Source organism: Dermochelys coriacea, chromosome 2 (genome assembly GCF_009764565.3).
Source record: "Dermochelys coriacea isolate rDerCor1 chromosome 2, rDerCor1.pri.v4, whole genome shotgun sequence".
NCBI lineage: Eukaryota > Metazoa > Chordata > Testudines > Dermochelyidae > Dermochelys > Dermochelys coriacea.
The window spans coordinates 272,204,312-272,224,760 of NC_050069.1; the positions used below are offsets into that span (position 1 = coordinate 272,204,312).

General features: G+C 60.4%; 2 protein-coding genes across 4 annotated transcripts in view; both read left to right on the forward strand.

The window, feature by feature from the left end:
- AGAP3 (ArfGAP with GTPase domain, ankyrin repeat and PH domain 3) overlaps positions 1 to 19,254 on the forward strand; it is a 243,096-nt gene extending 223,842 nt beyond the window's left edge. For all 3 annotated transcript variants that reach the window (XM_038388865.2, XM_043509842.1, XM_043509841.1), the window contains 6 exons: positions 885 to 1,046; positions 14,125 to 14,279; positions 14,859 to 14,949; positions 15,301 to 15,523; positions 16,840 to 17,095; positions 17,728 to 19,254. In XM_038388865.2, the coding sequence (XP_038244793.1) occupies positions 885 to 1,046; positions 14,125 to 14,279; positions 14,859 to 14,949; positions 15,301 to 15,523; positions 16,840 to 17,095; positions 17,728 to 17,946 (1,106 nt within the window). In that variant the 3' untranslated portion in view covers positions 17,947 to 19,254. The remainder of the gene's footprint in view (positions 1 to 884; positions 1,047 to 14,124; positions 14,280 to 14,858; positions 14,950 to 15,300; positions 15,524 to 16,839; positions 17,096 to 17,727) is intronic.
- On the forward strand, positions 18,186 to 19,254 carry LOC122459083. Its single transcript, XM_043509843.1, has 2 exons — positions 18,186 to 18,564; positions 18,598 to 19,254. The coding sequence occupies exons 1-2, from the start codon at positions 18,186 to 18,188 to the stop codon at positions 19,179 to 19,181; spliced, it is 963 nt and encodes a 320-aa protein (XP_043365778.1). The 3' UTR covers positions 19,182 to 19,254.
- Positions 19,255 to 20,449: the final 1,195 nt, after the last annotated feature.

The following is a 20,449-nucleotide window of genomic DNA, read 5'->3' on the forward strand; positions in this document are numbered from 1 at the left end:
TTTGGTGCGTTGCTACCGGGGATACGGCTTCTTCAGCTCCGAGTCGGCAGCCTCTGAAGCCTATCCTGCTCTGGCTCCTGCGAGGGGCAGCCCAGTCATCTCCTCTGGAGGAGGAGTCCTGTGCTGGGCCTCGTGATGGCTGCCAGCCGCAGCAGAGCACCTGAGTAGGGCCTAGGTGGGGACTCCCAGCAGGTGTGCGCTCCCACAGCCACCACGCCTCCCTCCGGGGACAGGGCCCGACTTGTGGAGCAGGGTGGGGCATCCCACGGCCTGCCTGGGGAGTGGGAGGCAGCTGGGAGCTGGGACATCTCTGATGGGTGAGGGCAGACGTGGGAGTTCGGGGCATCTCTGTGGGGCAGGGTGGGGTGTCGGGCTGTCTCCATGGAAGGGAGTCAGGCAGGGATGGTCCAGGCATCTCTCAGGGGCAGAGTAGGGTATCTGGGGCTGTCCCTGGTGGATGGGAGCAGATGGGAGCAGATATTTGAGGTGTCTCTGTGGGACAGGGTGGGGTGTCTGGGGCATCTCTGTGAGACAAGAGCGGGCGGGGATGTTTGGGATGTCTCTGTGGGACAGGGTGAGTTGTCTGCGGCTGTCTCTGTGGGGCAGAGTGGGGCGACTGGGGCATCTCTGTGGGACAGGAGCAGGCAGAGATATTCTAGGCATCTCTGTGTGGCAATGCGGGGTGACCAAGGCTGTCTCAGGGACAGGAATGGGCAGGGATGTTCAGGGCATCTCTGTGGGATAGGAGCAGGTGGGGATGTTTGGGGCTTCTCTGTGGGACAGGGTGGAGTGTCTTTGGCTGTCTCTGTGGGAGGGAGTCAGGCGGATCTGAGCATGGTGGTGCTGGGGTCTCTAAATGTCGCCGTTTCTCTCTCTCTCCATAGCTAACGGCACCGCAGATGCTCTCAGTTCCAGCCCAAATATGTCCAACGCTGCGAGCCCGAAGCTGGAGCCACCTCCATCCCCTCATGCAAACAGGAAGAAACACCGCAGGAAAAAGAGCACAGGGACAGCCCGCCCTGATGGCCCCAGCACAGCAGCAGAAGGTAGGAAGTGTCTGTCATCCTGCCAGGGCAGCCACAACCAGCCAGTTGTACCTGGGGGAGCCCCAGTCCCCTATGGTACATTGGTGGCACAAATCCTGAGCTCTCCACCCTTTGATGGAAATTAACTTCCAGCCCAGCTTGTCTGCTCTCACTTTCTCCCCTGCAGCAGGGAGCAGGGACCATGCTCCCGTGCCAGCTGCTGCTCTGGGTATGTATTTGTTTGTTTCTGACACCAGCGGTGGACTTGGGAGGGCCCATAGGAGAGGCTGCCAGACACCTGCCAGCGTAAGATCCTATTTTCATTTGCTTATAAATGTGCCCAACTGTAGCGATTGGAATTTCCCATCCTGAGTGTGAACTCCCTCCTTACCCTGCCATTGCTGGTGCCCTGGTCTCTCCCATGCTCGGCGGTGGCATGCAGGAGGTTAGTCTCTTGGGGGGTGCCGTTCTTTGACCTGTTGTTGTTGCTGGCGTGGTGGGCGGGTGCTGGGTCATGCTTGGTGGCCTGCAATGTACAGGAGATGGTCTGGTAGAGCCTTCTGGCCTTAACTCTGGGACTGTGTCTGGCTGCCTCAGGCCAAGCTTTCTGAGAAAGGTTCAGGAACATATGAGTTAAAAAGCTCTGACATCCATTGCGTTGAGAAACTCCAGCATCTCCAGGCTTTGGAGTCGGCCTTGACATTTGCCAGGGCAAATTCTGGCCCAAGGGGCCAGAAAGGAGCCTTTTGCTGTCGTGGTGAACATCTGCCCCGACTGCTAAGTTCTCTGCCGTCTCCACCTGTAGCAACCAGGCCTGAGCAGGGCTGAGGAATGTAGGGAGGCCAGATTAGATCAGACCCGAGGTCCAGCTAGCCCGGAGCCTGGTGGCAGGCAGCATCAGGTGCTGCAGAGGAAGGTATAAGTATCCCACAGTAGTAAATGGAGATAAGTTTTCCCCCAGGCGAGCTCTCAGCCTGATCTCTCGTAGTTACAGGAATCGCTGAGCCTTGAAGCATGAGCTGTAATATCCCTTTCAAAATTGTTAGCGTTAGTTATGACAACTCTGGAAATTCTGGATATCCATATAAACATCCAGCACCTCTTTGAATCTGGCTAGATTCTTGGCCTCAACAGCTTCCTGGGACAGGGAGTTCCACAGTCTAAGGAGCATTGTGTGGAAAAGTATTTCCCCAGTTTTGAACTTCTCACGTAATTTCATGGAGTGTCCCCTTGTTCCTGTGCTAGGAGACAGGGCGAAGAGAAGTTCCCGATCTCCCTTGTCTAGACCAGTTTTTATTTTATAGACCTTTATCATGTCCCCTCTTTCTCATCTCCTCTGTACCGTAACAATCCCAGTTATTTCAATCTCTCTTCATAGTTGATTGAGGGCCTGGAAAAACTCTATCTCCTCTCCCTCTCTGAGCCCCCGATAGTTCTGCAAACCCTTTCTGAGATGGGGTGAGTGCTGGTGTGGCACACGGGATCCGGATGCTGCTGCACCATTGATTTATGTCAATCTATCCATCTAATCTAACCCTAACCCCTCTTGTTATGCATCCGAACTTCTTGGTAACTTGTCTGATCACAGCAGAGGCCTCCACTCCACTGAGCTGTCTACAATGAGGCCAGGTCCCATTCCTGGGTTGAGAGTTAATTCAGAACTCGTCAGGTGTACGCGTAGTTACGATGTTCCCCTCCAATGTGCATTTCTCTGCATTTATCAACATTAAAGTTCACTTGCCAGTGAAATGTCAGGTACCAAACTTCATTTGTCACTGCCCCTCCCGGCTGCCAGAGGCCACTGTGGTGCCAGGCGCCGGCCCTGTCCTGTGCGCTCAGTCCTCATCCTGCTGGTGCCCAGGCTGCAGGCGCCTGGAGGGGGGGAGCAGCTGCCTGCTGCTGCAGTGCAGGGGCTGGGACCCTGAGGGCAGGGTAAGGCTGTGGGAGCAGGAGCATAGGGGGTTGCGCTGGCCAGGGAGGGACATGCTGGGCGAGACAGGACAGAACGGTCTGTAACCACTAGCCACACTCCCATCACCAGCGGGGAGTTGAACCCAGGATTTCTGAGTCCCAGCATTCCTTTGTTGTCAACAATAGCTGCAAAATTCGCTGGCATGCATCTAATCCTCCTGCGGTGCCTTTCCCATAGAGGATAACAGCTTTCTACTGCTGCCAGTTACCCAGTTTAGTGTAGTGGCAGAGATCTGTGCTGTGGATCTAAAGGTCTCAACCCTATCGTGACCCATGAGGGGTCAGTATAGTTCCACGTGGTGGAATTTTTGTTTTCTCTGTATGCTTTTTTTAAAACTTACTTTACTAATGTAATTTCCTATGTTAAAAAGAAGATAAAGATGTGAAGCCAAGCACTGAAAAGTTGGGTTAATTCTATTAGTCTCTCTGGATCTCACCCCTTGGCTGGGGAAGACAGGGCCATTAATTAGGGCTCAGGGAGGGCCCTGAGCTGCAGTGTTCTCTGTGTAGGACAAAGCCTTTTCCTACCGCAGGCTGTTTGTGCGGTTGGGGCTGCTCCTAAGGAGAAGTACTGTTTGCTCCCAGGGCTGCAATGCAGTCCAGCCGTAGCCAGCCAGGAGGCCTGTAGCTGAGGGTTGTAGGCCCTGTTCTGCTCGGTCTGAGGCAGCTTCTGTAGCATGGCTGGGAAATGTCTGAGTCACACCTATACTCAACAGAAGCCTCCTGAGCCAAGTCGTGTGCTCCTTCTGGGAGAGCCCAGCTCAGTCCTCCTCTAGGCTGGGACTGGCAGGAGCCTCCTCCCATGCTCAGAGGTCCTCAGGAGAATGGAATGAGATAAACTGATGCATCCCCTGCACCCCGCCAGGCCTCCTTCTACACTACTGAGCGCTGGACACGGCACTGCGTGCGTTGACCCCAGCCAGTGAGCTCACAGCCGGACAGTCACACGCTGGGAATCCTGGCAGTGGGGGTAATTTGGAATTTGATGTTTCGGAGGCATTGCATAGGCACTGTGTAGTCCAGTGGCCAGCACATGGTGCTGCAGCAATAGGTGGAAGAACCCCCAGTTGCCCCCACGTTAGGTCCCTCCTCCTCTCTCGTAATCAGAGGTCAGTGTAAGCCCTGTTGCAGGCGCTGTCATAGCCTCCCAGAATCGCTGCTGTTAGCCATCGCGCTGGCTCTCCACCTCAATGGCCAGGCCCACCTTGAGCCGTGACCATGGGGAAGTTTTTCCACTGGGGAAGAAGAATGCTTCAGCTCAACACGGGGGAAGTGAGAGAGCCCCTGGGTGCGGGGGCTGGGCCTTCAGGGACAGAGATGCCTTGCTCAGCAAGGAGCCAGTGGCCTGTCCTGGAGCCATGCTGCCTGAGGGACTGAGGCTGGCTCTCGCCCGCGCTCAGGAGCAGGGAGGGCTTGCCAGGAGTTGAGAGGGGAGCATCCCCCCAAAGCTGTGTTTTGCCAGCTCTGTGGGGTTGCACATTCCAGCTCTGTGTTCTCCGAGACAGCCTGGATCAGCAGCAGCCCAGATCGCACTAGTGCCTGCCCGCACGGGTGCTGCTTGTTGTCAGACAGGCCCAGGCATGAGGCTTCCGAGAGGTCTGCCCAGCTGCCACCGTGGTTTGCAGGGCAAAGCAGGGCGCTCAGTGTGCCCATGGCTTTGTCTGCAGCAAGTCACTTACATCAGGGGAAATAATATTCCCATGTAGATGGCTGGAGTCCACTTCCCAGAACTGAGACAACCCTTCCCCTGCTAGTCAGTGGCAGACATCCATGACTGCTGTCCTAATGTCAGGGCTGCTATCCCATCCTGCCCCTGTCCCTGCCCGGCAGTGTGTGCACGTGCTCTGTAGCCCGCTCTCCCTGGCGCGGCCCCATGTGCTGATGCCAGTTTCTCAGGTTAGCATCCTGGGAAAGTTGGGGAGGTCTGGGATAAATTGCCATCAGTTTATCTCATTTAGGAGGTAATCAGAGCTGGGGACGTGCGGAGCAATTGAATCTTAGTTGTTCTGAAGTATCATAAATCAAACTAGCTGTTGCTTTTTTACATGGTCGCATGTTAAAGAGAGCAGCGTGTCAAGCTGCTAGGGAGCATCAACAAACTATGGCAAGGGTGCCATCAGGCTTCTAGGGTACATCACCAAACGAGCGAGTACAGCAGGAGCATCGGGAAGCCGGGGCGCTCCAAGCTTGCCGCACACCTGCCATGCTGGCCAGGGAGAGAGCATCCCCAAACTGGGGAGAGCAGGGTCGGGCTGCGAGGGGCCAACACGGAACTCTGTGAGATGAAGCAGGCCAGGAACTGCCAGCTCAGAGCCCTGCCCAGCAGCCCCAGCCTGTCGCCTTAGGCTCCCCTAGCTGTTCCAGGCCTTTGACTTGGCTCTCGGCAGCCAGGAGGAGCCCTGACGAGCATGCGAGGGATGTGCTGTCAGCAGGCGCCTTTGCGACACTCCCTAGCCCAGCATCCCCATGGCTGCCAGAACTCCAGGGATAATGAACTTCTCATGTGCTTAAAGAGTGATGCAGGGTGCATGGCGAGAAGCTGACAGCCCCTTAATGTGCTTCTCAGCGGCGGCAAAACGACGCGCTTTTGTCTTTGTTTTGTAGTTTGAAAACCCGGGGGAAATTGATGGCCAGTAAAGAGCTGTGTTGGGCGCCGGGCGTGATTAATGCGGACTGTCAGAGGATGTCGGGAGTGCCCATCTCGCTGACTGGAAACACTTCTCTGAGCTGCATTTACCAGCTTGCTGGGGATTACAGCTGCTAGCGCTCAGCTCCTGCCTGCCCCACGCAGACACCGTCACCCGCACGCTCCCTTTCCCCGAAGCCTCTTCGTTCGGCCCTAACGCGGCCCTCCCGTGCACTCCCTCCTCCCATAGCAGGCGGCCGGCCCCAGCCCCTGGGTGGCACTCCTGTGGCCACCCCCTCCGTCTGCCCCCTCAACTTCGTACGCACGCCTCGCCCTCCCCCCCATGTGCGCCCCTTGGTACAACCCCCCATGCTCTGTGTGTACACCCCCACACTGCTGTGTGCCCCTTGGTACAACTCCCCATGCTCTGTGTGTACCCCCCCACACTACTGTGTGCCCCTTGGTACAACCCCCCATGCTCTGTGTGTACACCCCCACACTGCTGTGTGCCCCTTGGTACAACTCCCCATGCTCTGTGTGTACCCCCCCACACTACTGTGTGCCCCTTGGTACAACCCCCCCTGCTCTGTGTGTACCCCCCCCCCACACCGCTGTGTGCCTCTTAGTACAACCCCCCCTGCTCTGTGTGTGCCCCACCTCCCACCGCTGTGTGCCCCTTGGTACAACCCCTACTGCTCTGTACGTACCCCACCCCCACACTGCTATGTGCCCCTCAATACATCCCCCCCGCCTGCTCTGTACGTACCCCACCCCCCACTGCTGTGTGCCCCTTGATACAACCCCCCTGCTCTATACATTCCCCACCCCATACCACTGTGTGTGCCCCTTGGTACGACCCCCTTTGTTCTGTGTGTGCCCCACTCCTATGCTCCCCTTGGTACAACCCTCACTGCTCTGTATGTACCCCACCGCTGTGTGGCCCTTGGTACGACCCTCTCATGCTCTGTATGTACCCCACCCCATGCGCCCCTTGGTACATCCCCCTGTGCTCTGTATGTACCCCACCCCTCACCGCTGTGTGGCCCTTGGTATCCCCTTGCTCCATATGTGCCAAACCCCCACCCCGTGTGTGTGCCCCCAGAACAGCTCCCCACACCCCTGCATGCACCTCTGCACTGTATGTCCCTATATATGCCCCTCACTGTCTGCTTCCCCTTATGACCCCCTCATCCCTGTACATGTCCCCCACTCCCACACTGTGTGACCCTCTGTACAACCCCCGCCCCCTCTCTGGGTGCCCCTCCGTCTGACCCCACCATCCCTGTGCACACCCCATCGCCCCCTGCTGTGTGCCCCTTAGTATGACCCCCCCGCACACCCACCCTCATCGGGTACCTCCCTAGAGGCAGGAGCTGACTGGGTCCTTGGGGGTCTGGCTGGTGGGGATATGCTAGTTGGCAGGTGAGGGCGCTGTTGGTCCTGCGGGAAACGCAGGGGGAGTCTCCGTGGCCATGCCTGCTGCTGTGGTTCTCCCAGAGGCTTGTCTCCGCGGAGGGGCCTGTTCCCGTTGCACTAATACAGGTTAGAATATTGGGTTTAATGAGCTGCAAAATGAGGAGGCAGCGAGCTGACATTTACGAATGGTGCCTGCATCCTTCTCTTCCCCGACGCCTGCTAATTTGTTGATATCCCAAACACCTCATCATGATACAGTGATACACTGGCAGCTTGCAAACAGGCACCCCGCGGCCGCCTGCCAACACCAGCCACCGGGCCTGCCGTCTGGCCCTGCCGCTGGGCCTGGGGCAAGAAGAGGGCTGCAGCTCGGCCTCAGCTGGGCAAGAGTGAAACTGTCTGAGCAGGGGCTGCTCCTCCTGCGGCCAGCCATGACCACGGCAGCAGAGCCCTAGCATCACGCTTCCTCTCCTTCCCACTGCACCATTAGGACCTTGCCCCTTCCCCCATGGCAAGGCAGCTTGCGTGACAGGGTGAATTCGGGGAAGGTCCTGAAGGAGGAGGGGAGGAGTGAGGCACTGGGGGTTTCGGCCGGGAGCGGGCGAGGGCAGGGGCATCTCAGGAGCGGATTCTGGTCCAAGAGGCAACACTTGATTCTGGATAAAGAAAAGGAGTACTTGTGGCACCTTAGAGACTAACAAATTTATTAGAGCATAAGCTTTCGTGAGCTACAGCTAAGTGAGCTGTAGCTCACGAAAGCTTATGCTCTAATAAATTTGTTAGTCTCTAAGGTGCCACAAGTACTCCTTTTCTTTTTGCGAATACAGACTAACACGGCTGCTACTCTGAAACCTTTGATTCTGGATGTGAAGCTCCAGTTCCTTATTCTGCTGGAGGCTCTGCTCCCTTGCTAGGTTTGTTGCTTTGGGTGATGCCACCCGTGCCCCCAGGGGCCCTATGCCCAGAGAGCTGTGGGGGATGCTGTCACGGAGTCCCCAGCCGATGCTCTGGAACTATTCCATACGAAGCCGGTCAGAATTCTGGGGGAGCCTCCTCTCTCTGAGCAGACTGTCTCCAGGGCAAGAAGCTTCCACAGCTTCAACCTTCCTGGGTCTGACCTTGGAGCATTCAGCATCCTCTGCCCCTCCGTGTGCTTCCCACAGCGAGTCCGCACAGGCAGGGCTCCTGGGGGGGCCGGAGGGTCCTGTCCCCCAACTTCGCAGCCAGATGGGACTCTCAGCCAGCCAGTAAAACAGAAGGTTTTAGACGGCAGGAACACGGTCTAAAACAGAGCTTGTAGGTACAGAGAACAGAACCCCCTCAGTCAGGTCTGCCTTGGGGGCAGGAAGGCCAGAGCCCGGGTCTGGGCCTCCCTCCATTTTCCCAGCCAGCTCCAAACTGAAACTCTCCCACCCCTCCTCCCCTCTCTTTGTTCTCCAACATCTTCAGTTGGCACCTTTGCAGAGGAGGGGCCCAGGCCATCAGTGGCCAGGAGACAGGGTGTCGGCCATTCTCTGTGCAGACACCATCACACTGGCCCCCTAGGGCTCTGCAACAATCAGACCCCCTGATCCCCCCCACCTAGATACTTAAGAACTGCACAGGGAAAACTGAAGCACCCACACAGTTTTCAGAGAGAACATTAAGAACAGTCCCACTTCGTCACAGATGCCACCCCACACCCCCAGGGGCCCTATGCCCAGCATGCTGTGGGGAGTGCCAGCATGCTCTGTGGGTTACCATCCTGCATGCTGAGGGGTGGTTGTGTCCTGCATGCTGGGAGTGCTGCCCCCGAAGTCCAGAAGAGAGGGTGCTCAGCACTCCCTTGCGCCTGTGTGCACTGGCCCCTGCGCAGTGCCCGCTGCTCTGGGCCGGGGGCACTGTGTTCTCACGCCCACAGCTGCTGCAGCATAGCTTTCCCTGCAAGTGCCAGGGAGCCCCCCGCTTTACTCTGTGTCTGGGCATGCCCAGGTGGAGGGAGAGCTCTCCGGGGTGGTGCTCTCGCACCTCGGAGGGCAAGGCCTTGGGCTCTGGGATCAGTGCAGTCAGGCAGGCCCAGGCAGGCTGGAGGCATGGCAGCTCCCCATTGGGAACCAGCCCAATCCCGTTCCTTCTGTCACCCCCAGCCCAGAGCTGGCCCTTCCTTCCTGTGTCCCCTTGGAGGGCCGGGAGTCGCAGGAGCTTCGTCAAGCACCAGCAGCTCCTGCTGCTACCAGATGAGCAAGATCCGTTCTCCCGCTGCCTCCTCTCCCCAGCCCCAGGGTGCTCTGGGAGCTGGGCTCTCCCAGCAAGGGTAGGGAACTTTGCGCTGCCTGACTGCCCCCCTCCCTGGCAGAAGGCTGCTGACTTTCCGGTCCCCTTGCAGGCTCTCTCAGGGGCAGTTGGGTCTCTCTACCCCCGTGCTGACTACTTGGTGTTGTGGGGCACTTCCCTTCCCCAGTGCCGACTCCAGGGGGGCTGTGGGGCTTACCCCAGGGAGCTGTGCTTGACTCGATGGCATGCGTGTTAATTGCAGGTGCCGTGCGCGCCCATCCCATGCCCTGGCTAATTTCACTCTCAGCTGGAGGACTTGTTGCTGGGCAGCACTGGAGATGGGGTCAGGGGGTTAACGCACATTAACAACGGCAGGTCTCGCCACGCTCTGCTCGGCAGCTCTGCACAGCGCTCAGGCTTCAAAACCTCATCAAAACCTCATCAAGAGGCAGAGAATTGCCTTGTTCATTTCCACTGCCCACTAATTCTAATGGAGCTGGCGTAATACACTCCCACTAGTCCTGCTCTCAGGCTGTCCCAGCCTGTGTGAGGGGCCAGTCCCTGGGATAGCCTCTGCCCCAGCCAGCTGGGGAGTCTTCCTGCCCCACCCCCATCCAGCTAGGAGAGCCCCTTCCCCTAGGGCTCGCTGTGCCACTCCTGATCCAGATGAGATATGGCGGGTCAGGATTGAGGGGCACCAGCAGAGCTAGGGTGGGAGCCCAGGGCAGGGAGAACAGGGGGCTGTGGGTCAGAATTGGGGGGCACCCTCAGTGCGGAGCCTAGGGTGGGAAGAACAGGGGGGCTGTGGGTCAGGATTGGGGGCACTGAGAGCATGCAGCCCAAGGCAGGGATAGCAGCAGGGCTGTGGGTCAGTCTTTGGGGCAATGGCAGCGTGCAGCCCAGGGTGGGGATAGCAGAGGGGCTGTGAGTCAGGCTTCAGGGCACTGGCAGCATGGAGCCCAGGGTGGGAAGAACAGACTGTGGGACACTGTCAGTAGGATGGCGAAGCAGTGGCAGAGCCGGGGAGACATAGGCACCTCACCCATACTCTGGCTCTTGCCAGTGCTCTTCCTCCCTCAGTTTTCTCCTCCCAGAATCAGCCCCTGGCTCAAAGGAGGGGCCTGCTGTTTAGCTCCTGACAAAGTAGCCGAAGGGCCATCAGATGTGGACCAGGCTCCTACATCCTGGCAGCCCCCATGTCAGGACTCTTATGCTACGGGTCAAGATTGCCTGGGCCCAGGGGTGTGGCCATGCCAGCGTGCCCTAGGGTGCCAGGCCTTGGTTAGTGTCCCTTAGTCACCGCCCACAGGAGTCCCAGGTGCCGAAGGATTCTCCTAGCCTAGGTCCGGGCTGTGCAATGCAGAGGCACTCCCTGCCCCAGCAGCGGAGGGTGTTGTTTGGGCTCAGGGGATCTTCTCCACCTCCGCCTGGCTGGGGGAGGCAGGGTCTTGCCGTGCCAGGCTGGCTCTTGCCTTGTTCTTTCCTTTGCTCCTTGATTGTGGGAGCTGTGTTCCTCACACTGATCTGGGCAGGCCCCTCAGTTCTGCCCGCTGCACTGTGAATCCCTCCCAAAGCTCATCCCTCGTGGCTGCTGGGAGCCGCTTCCTGTCCCAGGAGCCTCCCCAGCAAGGATGTCTCCTGCTTGGGAGCGGGGAGCGCGGCTTCGAGAGAAGCACCGTCACCATGGGGTCAGCACATGGCCTTCCCCTGGGAGGGGGCAGACTTGGAGAATGGGGCCCTGGCAGTGAGCTGGCACCAAGCAGGGAAGTAACTGTTCTCAGCTCCCTTCCCCCAGCTGAGCGGGGTGGGGGTGTTGCCAGCCCCAGGAGCCTGAGCGCTGGCCTGGAGCCCAACACCTACATTCTCCTCTTGGATTCGAGTCTCAGTGCCTGTCCTGCCAGGCTGCTGGGAGAGGTCAGGCAGGAACCCAGATCCGGAGGGAAATGCCCATGGCCATGCTCCGAGATGTAGCAATAGCCCCCGTGGGGGAACAGCATGCGAGGCGGGAGAGAGTTACTCGCAAGGAGCCCCGAACAGGAAGCCCTGGGCTAGGGCAGGCAGGCAGGCGGCACTGAGGCCTTGCCTACACACAAGTGCTAGCACTCTGACTTACACCCCTGTGTGGGTGTAGCTACCCCAGTGCGAAGGGCTTGGAGCAGGGGGAGCTGGGTCTTGTGAGGGACGGGGGTAAGCTCTCCGGCTGGGACACCCCTGTGTGGGTGTAGCTACCCCAGTGCAAAGGGCTCGGCCATGTGCGGGACGCGGGTAAGCTGTCCAGGTCTGAGGCCCCTCTATCCCAGTTTCACTGCAGCCACACTTGACCTTGGCCTGGTCTAACTCTACCAGTAGAAAGTCACATCCTAACTGACTTAAGAAATCTGTATGGAGCCAGACCCAGGCTGGCACGCTGGTCAGGCCTCATCTCTGCTATGGTTTTTGCAATGGTGCAGCTTACCAGATGGACAAGCTCCTCTACCCAGTGGGCCCCAGGGGAGGAGCAGCTGGGATGGTGACCCATCAGTACCCAGAAGCAGCCTTCCCGCCCTTGCCAAGACCAGCCCAGTCCTGTTGTCCTGCCCCTGGAGAGGCGGAGAGCCCTGGGTGTTGTTTACCCTCCCTCTCCCTGCGGTGGCTCAGCAATGCTGAACTGGTGCCGATTGGTCCAACAGGCAGTATCTGAACTAAGTGGGAGCCCCGTGGATGGAGAGAGCTGTGCTCCCCCAAGCCGTGGCTGAGGGCTACTTGGCAGACGTTGGCAGGCTGAAGCTGGTTGCTGCTTTGCGGGTCTCTGCCTTGGATGTGTGTAGAATTGCTGTGGTGGGGACCTGCTGTTGCTGCTGGTGTCCTGGCTGGACCCCTTCTCTCCCGGGGCTGCGAGGAGGGGTTGTGAGCCTCACCCAGGACCAAGATACCAGTCACCCAGCAATGCAGAAGTTGAGTGGGAGTGGCAGTCGGCCCCCCTCTTTCGCTAGGGAGTAATCTGCACAGCTGAAGTGTCTCAGGGTGTCCGTCCTGTTTGCCCCTTTGGGAGAGCCTGCTCTGGCCTGCAGCTCACAGGGCCAGGGGCAGAGGACAGAGAGCAGAGTGAAGGCCAGGGGCCCCCATCACTTCCAGATCCGGGGCTAGCAGAACCCTGGTGCACTCCAGGCCCAGCTCCTCAACCTCCCTGCTGGCTCTGGAGCTGCGCAGTTGGCTCCCTGCTTTTAATAGAGAACTGGGAAGGCACATTATGGAGATGAGGGTGTTATTTGCATAACGCTAATTAGGTAATTACAAATCATTTTGCTATGAGCTGAAGCATGTGCTGTGACATAATGTTTATTAGTCATTCCATTCAGGTCCTGCATAGTTCAGTCATTTGCTGTACTAACTGCTCAAGTTGGGCAATAAATGGTAAACGCTGGCGTCTGGGTGCAGAGATGGGACATGTACCCCGTGTGAACTCAGGGTGCGAGCATCCCCACTCCCGGGAACCCCTGTGCCTGGGGGCCCTGCGAAGAAACCCCCACCCTAGCACCAAGGAGTCACTCATCAGGGCCCCCCTTCTCCACCCCTCCACACACCCACCAAGGAGACCTTGAGCAGAGCCCTCTTTTCCCCACATCCACCCCTCCACCCACCCACCAAGGAGTCCCTGAGTACATAAGAACGGTCACACTGGGTCAGACCAAAGGTCCATCTAGCCCAGTCTCCTGTCTCCTGACTAAAAAAGAAAAGGAGAACTTGTGGCACTTTAGAGACTAACAAATTTATTTGAGCATAAGCTTTCGTGAACTACAGCTCACTTCATCGGATGCTGTAGCTCACGAAAGCTTATGCTCAAATACATTTGTTAGTCTTTAAGGTGCCACAAGTTCTCCTTTTCTTTTTTGTGAATACAGACTAACACGGCTGCTACTCTGAAACCTGTCTCCTGACTGTGGCCAATGCCAGGTGCCCCAGAGAGAATGAACAGAACAGGGAATCATCCAGTGACCCATCCGCTGTCGCCCATTCCCGGCTTCTAGCAGAATAGCCCCCCTTGCCCATGGCACGCTCTGGGGAGACCCTTACCGCTCCCTCTCCCCCCCTCCCCCGGCAGCCCCCTTGGGGCAGCACTGGGGTCCCTGGCTGAGTCGCAGGGATGGGCAGATCTGGATGCCGATCTCCTCAGAGAACATGGGCACTACCTCCCACCCACCCCTAGCCATGTCTCCCACGGGCCCAGCCCAGCTGCAAGCCCTCCTAGGGGCCAGGGTGGCCCCAGCTGGCCCCACCCCCAGCCCCCCTCCCCCAAGGTACTGGCACCTGAGCATGGGCTCCTGGGCAATCCTGCGGGGGTGAGGCTATGGCACCCAGCTCAGAGCATGGGCTGGGCTCCGGGGGTCCCCACAGGCGCCGTCCTGGGTCTCTGAGCCCCTCTGCTCATGCAGAGGGCTCCAGCCGTGGGCCTGTCCTGTGGGCTTTCCACGGCCTGATCCAGCCACAGAGATGGGGCTGGGAAGAGCTTCTACAAATATTAATGATGCAGTGATGGGCGTGGGAGTGACCCAGCACACTGGAGGGGGCGGACAAAGAGGAACGGCTTGGAGTGGTGGGGGTTGTGTTCTGGCCAGGCTGGGGGAGGCAGCACCTGCCCGAGGGCTCGCTCTCTAGGCTGGCTCAGAGTGAGCTTGGGCTGTGGCCTTGGAGAGGGGCTGGGCCACACACAGGGACAGCCTCAGCCACCTGTGGACCTGGCAGCCCCCATCTGCTGTGCCAACACAGTGACCCCATCACCCCCCCATGCCGGTGCAGTGACCCCATCACCCCACCCCCCCGGGCCGGCACAGTGACCCCTCCCTTCTATTCCAGAACAAGACGAGTCATTCGAGTTCATCATTGTGTCGCTGACGGGCCAGACCTGGCTTTTTGAGGCCTCAACATCAGAGGAGCGGGAGCTGTGGGTCCAGGCCATCGAGAGCCAGATCTTGGCCAGCCTCCAGGGCTGCGAGAGCAGCAAGAACAAGGTGAGGGACCCCCTCCCTGCCCAGGCTGGCAGTTGTCCCACTGTGCCCCTCCCTGCCCTGCTTGGGCAGACACCTGCCCCACCCCGGTCCCTCCTCGCCTAGCCTCCCCCACTCCCCGTCAGCTCCTGCTCCAATCGCCCCTACACAGGCCCGGCCCCCTCACACACTGGTGCCTGCCCCCGTGCACCCCAACCTCACCGTTCCTGGGTTGGCTCTTGCCCCACCTGGGTCAATGCTAGACCCATTGCATCCCCACCCCGGTAAGCGCATGCCCCATGGTGGTCCTGTCTAGGCCACTTCCTGTGTACCCTCCACACCATCCAGGCTGGTGCCTACCCCCCTTCCCCAACCCTGCCTGAGCTGGCATCACTCGCCCGGGCACTCTTCTGCCCCCCGTGCCCTGCCTTGGCTGGGGACAGCTTCCCAGACCCCAGTGCTGTCTGCCCCTCTGGTGCCCATCAAAGCGTGGCCCTGGCAGCTGCCCGGCGGGCTGGTCTTGAGGACAATGATGAGAGGAGACAGGCCCAGGGGGCCAGCCAGCCACTAATGAGTCAGGGGGGATTTTCTTTCCTGTTCCAGACTCGGCTGGGCAGCCAGAGCGACGCACTGGCCCTTCAGACGGTCCGCACTGCACGTGGGAACAGCTTCTGTGTGGACTGCGACGCACCCAGTGAGTGACGCTGCCTGAGGATTGGGCCCTCCCACCCTGCCCATGGAAAGGGGCGGGGGGTCTGTGCTCCACAGGACCCACTCACTCCACCCAAAGGAAAGGGGGTCTGAGCCCCACAGGGCCCTCCCGCTCTGCCCCAGTGGCCTCACTTTCCCATGTGATCTTACTGCCCAAGGGATGCAAAAAATGTGGGTCCCTGGATCCCTGTGGGGCTGGTGACTCTGCAGGACTGGGAGGGGACATGTGGGTCCTGGTAGGGCTGGTGCCCCTGTGAGTGGAGGATGGGCTTGTGGGTCCCTGGGGTCTACGCTAACCCCCCGCCCCTCCCCGCGCTCTCCTTCCACCCTCCAGACCCTGACTGGGCGAGTCTGAACTTGGGCTCCCTCATGTGCATCGAGTGCTCCGGGATCCACCGTAACCTGGGCACCCACCTGTCCCGGGTGCGCTCCCTGGACCTGGACGACTGGCCTGGCGAGCTCATCATGGTCATGACGGCCATTGGTAATGCACTGGCCAACGCAGTCTGGGAAGGGGCGGTGGAGGGCTACCAGAAGCCGGGCCCCGAGAACACCAGGTGAGGGGCTGCAGTGGGGAGCCCAGGGTCAGGGGTGGGCCATGAGCAGATGGGGGCTGTAGGAGGAAGCCCCGGGTCTGCAGCTGGGAAGCCCTGTTGGCCCCAGCGGGTGGGTGTCCCCCTTGGGGGCAGGTGAGTCCGGCTGACAGGTGCTGTGGCTGCCCCAGTGCCGGCTGACTGCGGAGTGGAAGGGGTTAATGGCGACAGCTTGCCGGCGCCTGCCTGTGGGTCTCAGGGGTGCGTCCCTTTCAGGCCTTGTCTGTCCCTATCGGAGCGTCTCTCCTGTCACTCATCCCGCCACCCAGACAAGAGCACATTCTGCGCCTTATCAGCGGCTGGCGCAGGTCAGGGGGCAGCGGCAGTGAGCATGCTCCGCGCGGGGTATTGATTGCCGCCTGCCAGATGCAGATGGATAGAATGGGAGCAGATAGCAGGGCGCACGGCGCGCATCGATCAGCCGGGCCCGGCAGCCCCAGGCGGGCCCAGCCGGCGGCTCAGCCTTTGTCTGCCCCAGGCGCGACGGCAGGCGCGATAACGCCCCCCCCCCCGTGGCACTGAGCAGCTCCGCAGAGCAGCTAACCTTTCCCTGCCGCTGGCCAAGGCCCAGCACGCCATGGAGACGCTCCGGGGGACTGCGCCAGCAGGCAGGGCATAAGAACAGCAGAGTGAATGTGCACAGACAGGGCATGAGTGCCGAGCAGGGGGGACACGGGGCACGAGAGCTGGGAGGGGGCGCATGGGGCACGAGAGCTGGGAGGGGGCACGTGGGGCACGAGAGCTGGGGGTGCACAGCGTACAAGAGCTGGGAGGATGCGCATGGGGGACGAGCTGGGAGGAGGTGCGTGGGGCACGAGAGCAGGGGCACGTGGGGCAGGAGAGCGGGGGCACGTGGGGCACGAGAGCTGGGGGGGCACATGGGGCACAAGAGCTAGGAAGAGGGTGCACAGGACAAGAGTGCCAGGGTGGGGATGTACATGGGGCACGAGAGCCAGGAAGGTTCACATGGGGCACGAGTTCTGGGGAGTGTATGTGAGGGGCACAAGAACTGGGGGTTGCACGTGGTGCACAAGCGTGGGGGTGAAGGGCATGAGGGACAGAGGTCTGCACATGGGGCATGAGGGGTGCTGAACAGTAAGGGGCACAAGTGCCATGGGATGGGTACGGGGCTTGAGTGCCAGGTGGGGTGCACTTGCATGCGGCACGAGTGCTGGAGGTGCATTCGGGCACGAGTGCCAGGGTGTTGTGGAGCACAAGGCGCCCCTGCCATGTGGTGCCCCGTGACATTGGTGCCCCCGGTGAGGGGTCCCTCCCTACAGGGAGGAGAAGGAGCGCTGGATCCGGGCCAAGTATGAGCAGAAGCTGTTCCTGGCTGCGCTGCCGCACTCGGATGTGCCCTTGGGGCAGCAGCTGCTGCGAGCCGTGGTGGAGGACGACGTGCGCCTGGTGGTGACGCTGTTGGCCCACGGCACCAAGGAGGAGGTGAATGAGACCTATGGGGACGGGGACGGGCGCACAGCGCTGCACCTCTCCAGCGCCATGGCCAACGTAGTCTTCACGCAGCTGCTCATATGGGTGAGGAGAAACCCTTCGCTGACCCCGGTCCCCCGGCTCCTGACCCCCACCCCTCGCTGAGCACCAGCCCCCCAGCTCCTGACCGCCACCCCTCGCTGATCCCGGTTCCTAGCTCCTGACCCCTGTCCCGCACTGAGCCCGGTTCCTGACTCCTGACCCCCTCCCTACTAATCCCCAGTTCCTCAGCTCCTGCCACCCGCCCCTCGCTGATCCCCCAGCTCCTGCCCCCCACCCCTCACTGACTCTGGTTCCCCAGCTCCTGTCCTCCCGCCCCTTGCTGACCCCGGTCCCCTGGCTCCTCACACCCAGCCCCTCACTGACCCTGGTCCCCCGGCTCCTGTCCCCCACCCCTCGCTGACCCCCAGCTCCTGCTCCTTGCTGACCCTGGTTCCTGGCTCCTGTCCCCCAGCCCCTCATTGACCCCTCAGCTCCCCCTTTCTGCCATCTCCCATTGTTGATCTCCTGCACCAGGCCCTTTCCAAGTCCCACAACTCCCACCATTTCCGGAAACCCCAGGTGGGGCCCCGTTCCTGGCCTGCCCCCACTAGCATTGCATGGCTGTCCCGCTGGCAGCTGCCCGGTGCTGCCTGGCACTGACCTGCCTGCCCCTGGTGTGTTCTCTCCCTGTGCAGTATGGGGTGGACGTGAAGAGCCGGGACGCCCGTGGCCTAACACCCCTGGCCTACGCCCAGCAAGCTGGCAGCCAGGAGTGCATCGACATCCTCCTGCAGCATGGATGCCCTAGCGACAGCTCTGTCAGCACACTGACCCCCAGCCTGCCCCGCCGCAACGCCAACAACTCCTGCTCGGCGTCCCCCGCTGAGCTGGGCCCCAGCCCCAGTGTCCTCTAGCCACCCTGCCAGGCCGGCCTCCCACTCGGAGCCCCAAGACAGTGCGGGGCTCCTGGTCCCACCAGACGCTGATGATGAGGGGACCCGCTCTCCCTGCCTTGCCGGGGATCTCACAGGAGCAAAACCGCACTGGGGCTGGCACGGTGCACCCTGTGGCCGATGACACCAGCTGACTAGCTCCACGTGCAAAGGTGCCCTCGCAGGAGAAGGGGCTCCCCTGCCTTGCACCCCCACCCTGTATGGGGAGGCAGTTCCTGTGCACCCTCCCCACCCCCCACCTGCTACAGAGACAATCCCTGTGTGCCCCCCCAACCTGGTACAGAGAGACAGTCCTTGTGTGCCCCCCCACTTGGTACAGAGAGACATTTCCTGTGTGCTCCCCCTCCACCTGGTACAGAGACACAGTCCCTATGTGCCCCCCACTCCACCTGGTACAGAGAGGCAATTCCTGTCTGCCCTCCACCCTGGTCATAGAGATAGTCTCTATGTGTCCCCCCACCCCTGGTACAGAGAGACATTTCCTGTGTGTCTCCTCTCCACCTGGTGCAGAGAGACAGTCCCTGTGTGCCCCCCCCAACGCGGTACAGAGAGAGTCCCTGTGCACACCCTCTACCACCTGGTACAGGTAATCAGTTTTTGTGCCCCCTCCCACACCCTGTTCAGAGAGAGAGTCCCTGTCTGGCTCCACTGCCCCCCCCCCCACCTGGTACAGAGACAGTCCCTGTGTGCTCCCCCATACAGGGAGGCAGTCCCTGTGCACCCCTGTCCTCCTCCCCCCATACAGGGAGGCAGTTCCTGTGCACCCCCTCCCCTGCCCCCCAGGGGTGCCAGGCTCGGGGGGGCTGTGTGCATGCTGCATCACTCTAGGATGGAGCCCAGCTCTGTGCTGCAGCCTTGCTGCTTCCTCTCCCTGCAGTTGCAAAGGGAATCGCCCACCTGGGCTCCGTGGCCTCTCGCTTGCAAGCCGGGGAGGAGAGGGACTGACCCGTTCTGGGAACCTCCTGGCTGTGTCCATTCACCTGGAGACTCTTTGGCCTGCCCCACGGCTCTGTGCCCAGCTCCTGCTGCCCTGCCAGGGGGCTGGCCTCTGGCTGAGCCTGGGGAGGGGAGACAGCTTCTTTGGACCGAGCCTGCACGATGTGCTGGGCCCCCAGGCTTGGGACACCGCTTCCGGGGCAACTGCGCCGCGCATGTATAAAATGTACATTGGAAATATTTATATGGACGCGCTGTAAATACTGTTTCTTTGCCCTGTGTGACCTGCAGCCAAGGAGATAACAGCCAATAAAGCTCCCTCTTCCTGCCAGCCCAGCCTCTCTGTGCCAGCCCTGGACTTTCAGCCCGACCTGCAGCCCAGGGAGCCCCTGCCCCTGCTGGCCCAATGGGCTCGGGGCATGGGGCATGGCCAGCAGCAGTACTGGGCCATCAAGTGCTGAGGCCTGGGCTAGTCCATCACGCTGGGCATGGAAGGGTGCAGCCAGCAGGCCTGGCACAGGGCGCGCCAGGTGAAGGTGCAGTGAGTAGGCGCAAAGGGGCCACGAGCCCCCCCATTGCACAGGCAGGGCTGTGGGCTTTCACCGCACTTCCCTGATTGCAGGGTGCAAAGCCCAGGAACAGGCAAACACCCAGCCGCCGGGCTGTAGTGCGGGTGCAAGGAGCTGTGGCTGGGCCAGCAGGATGCACCATCTCCAAGGGAGCCAGTGAGCCCAGGGGATTCAAACACCCTGAACTGGGCACGAAAGAGCAGAGCAAAGGGAATGACCCTTACGGGCCAGAGGCCGCCCAAGCATCCAGTTGTCACGGAGTCCCTGGGCGATGCTCTGGACCTGCTCCCTACGAAGCCAGGCAGGACTCTGGGGAGTCTCCTCTCTGGGAGCAGCCTGTCTGCAGGACACACAGCTCACCCGGCTGCCCCCTTCCTGGGGCTGACCTCGGAGCATCCAGCATCCTCTGCCCTCCGTGCGCCTCCCACAGCGAGTCTGCCCAGGCGGGCTCCTGGGGCAGCCAGAGGGTCCTGCCCCCCAACTCCGCAGTCAGACGGGACTCTCAGCCAGCCAGTAAAACAGAAGGTTTATTAGATGTCAGGAACATGGTCTAACACAGAGCTTGTAGGTGCAGAGAACAGGACCCCTCAGCCGGGTCCATTTTGGGGCCAGTGAGCCAGACAACCAGGTGTGCACTTCACTGTCTGTACTTCACTCCTCGTCCCCAGCCAGCCCCCCCCCCTCGCGCTTTGTCCCTTTCCCGGGCCAGGAGGTCACCTGTTTCCTTTAGCTCTCACCTTGCAGGGGGAAGGGCCAGGCTATCAGTTGCAAGGAAACAGGGTGTCGGCCATTCTCTGTGTGCAGACCCCTGCACACACCTGCCCTCTAGGGCTCTGCAACGATCATACATCCTTATCCCACCCCCTAGATACTTAAGAACTGCATGGGGAAACTGAGGCACCCCCACAATATTCAGAGGAAACATCAAGAACTGTCCCACTTCGTCACACCAGTAGACT

Excerpts from the sequence above, each read along its gene's own strand:
- LOC122459083 (XM_043509843.1), top strand. The coding sequence starts at position 18,186 with ATGGGGAGGCAGTTCCTGTGCACCCTCCCCACCCCCCACCTGCTACAG. Across the intron at positions 18,565-18,597 it reads GTGCACACCCTCTACCACCT|CACCCTGTTCAGAGAGAGAG; the intron begins GGTACAGGTAAT and ends TGCCCCCTCCCA.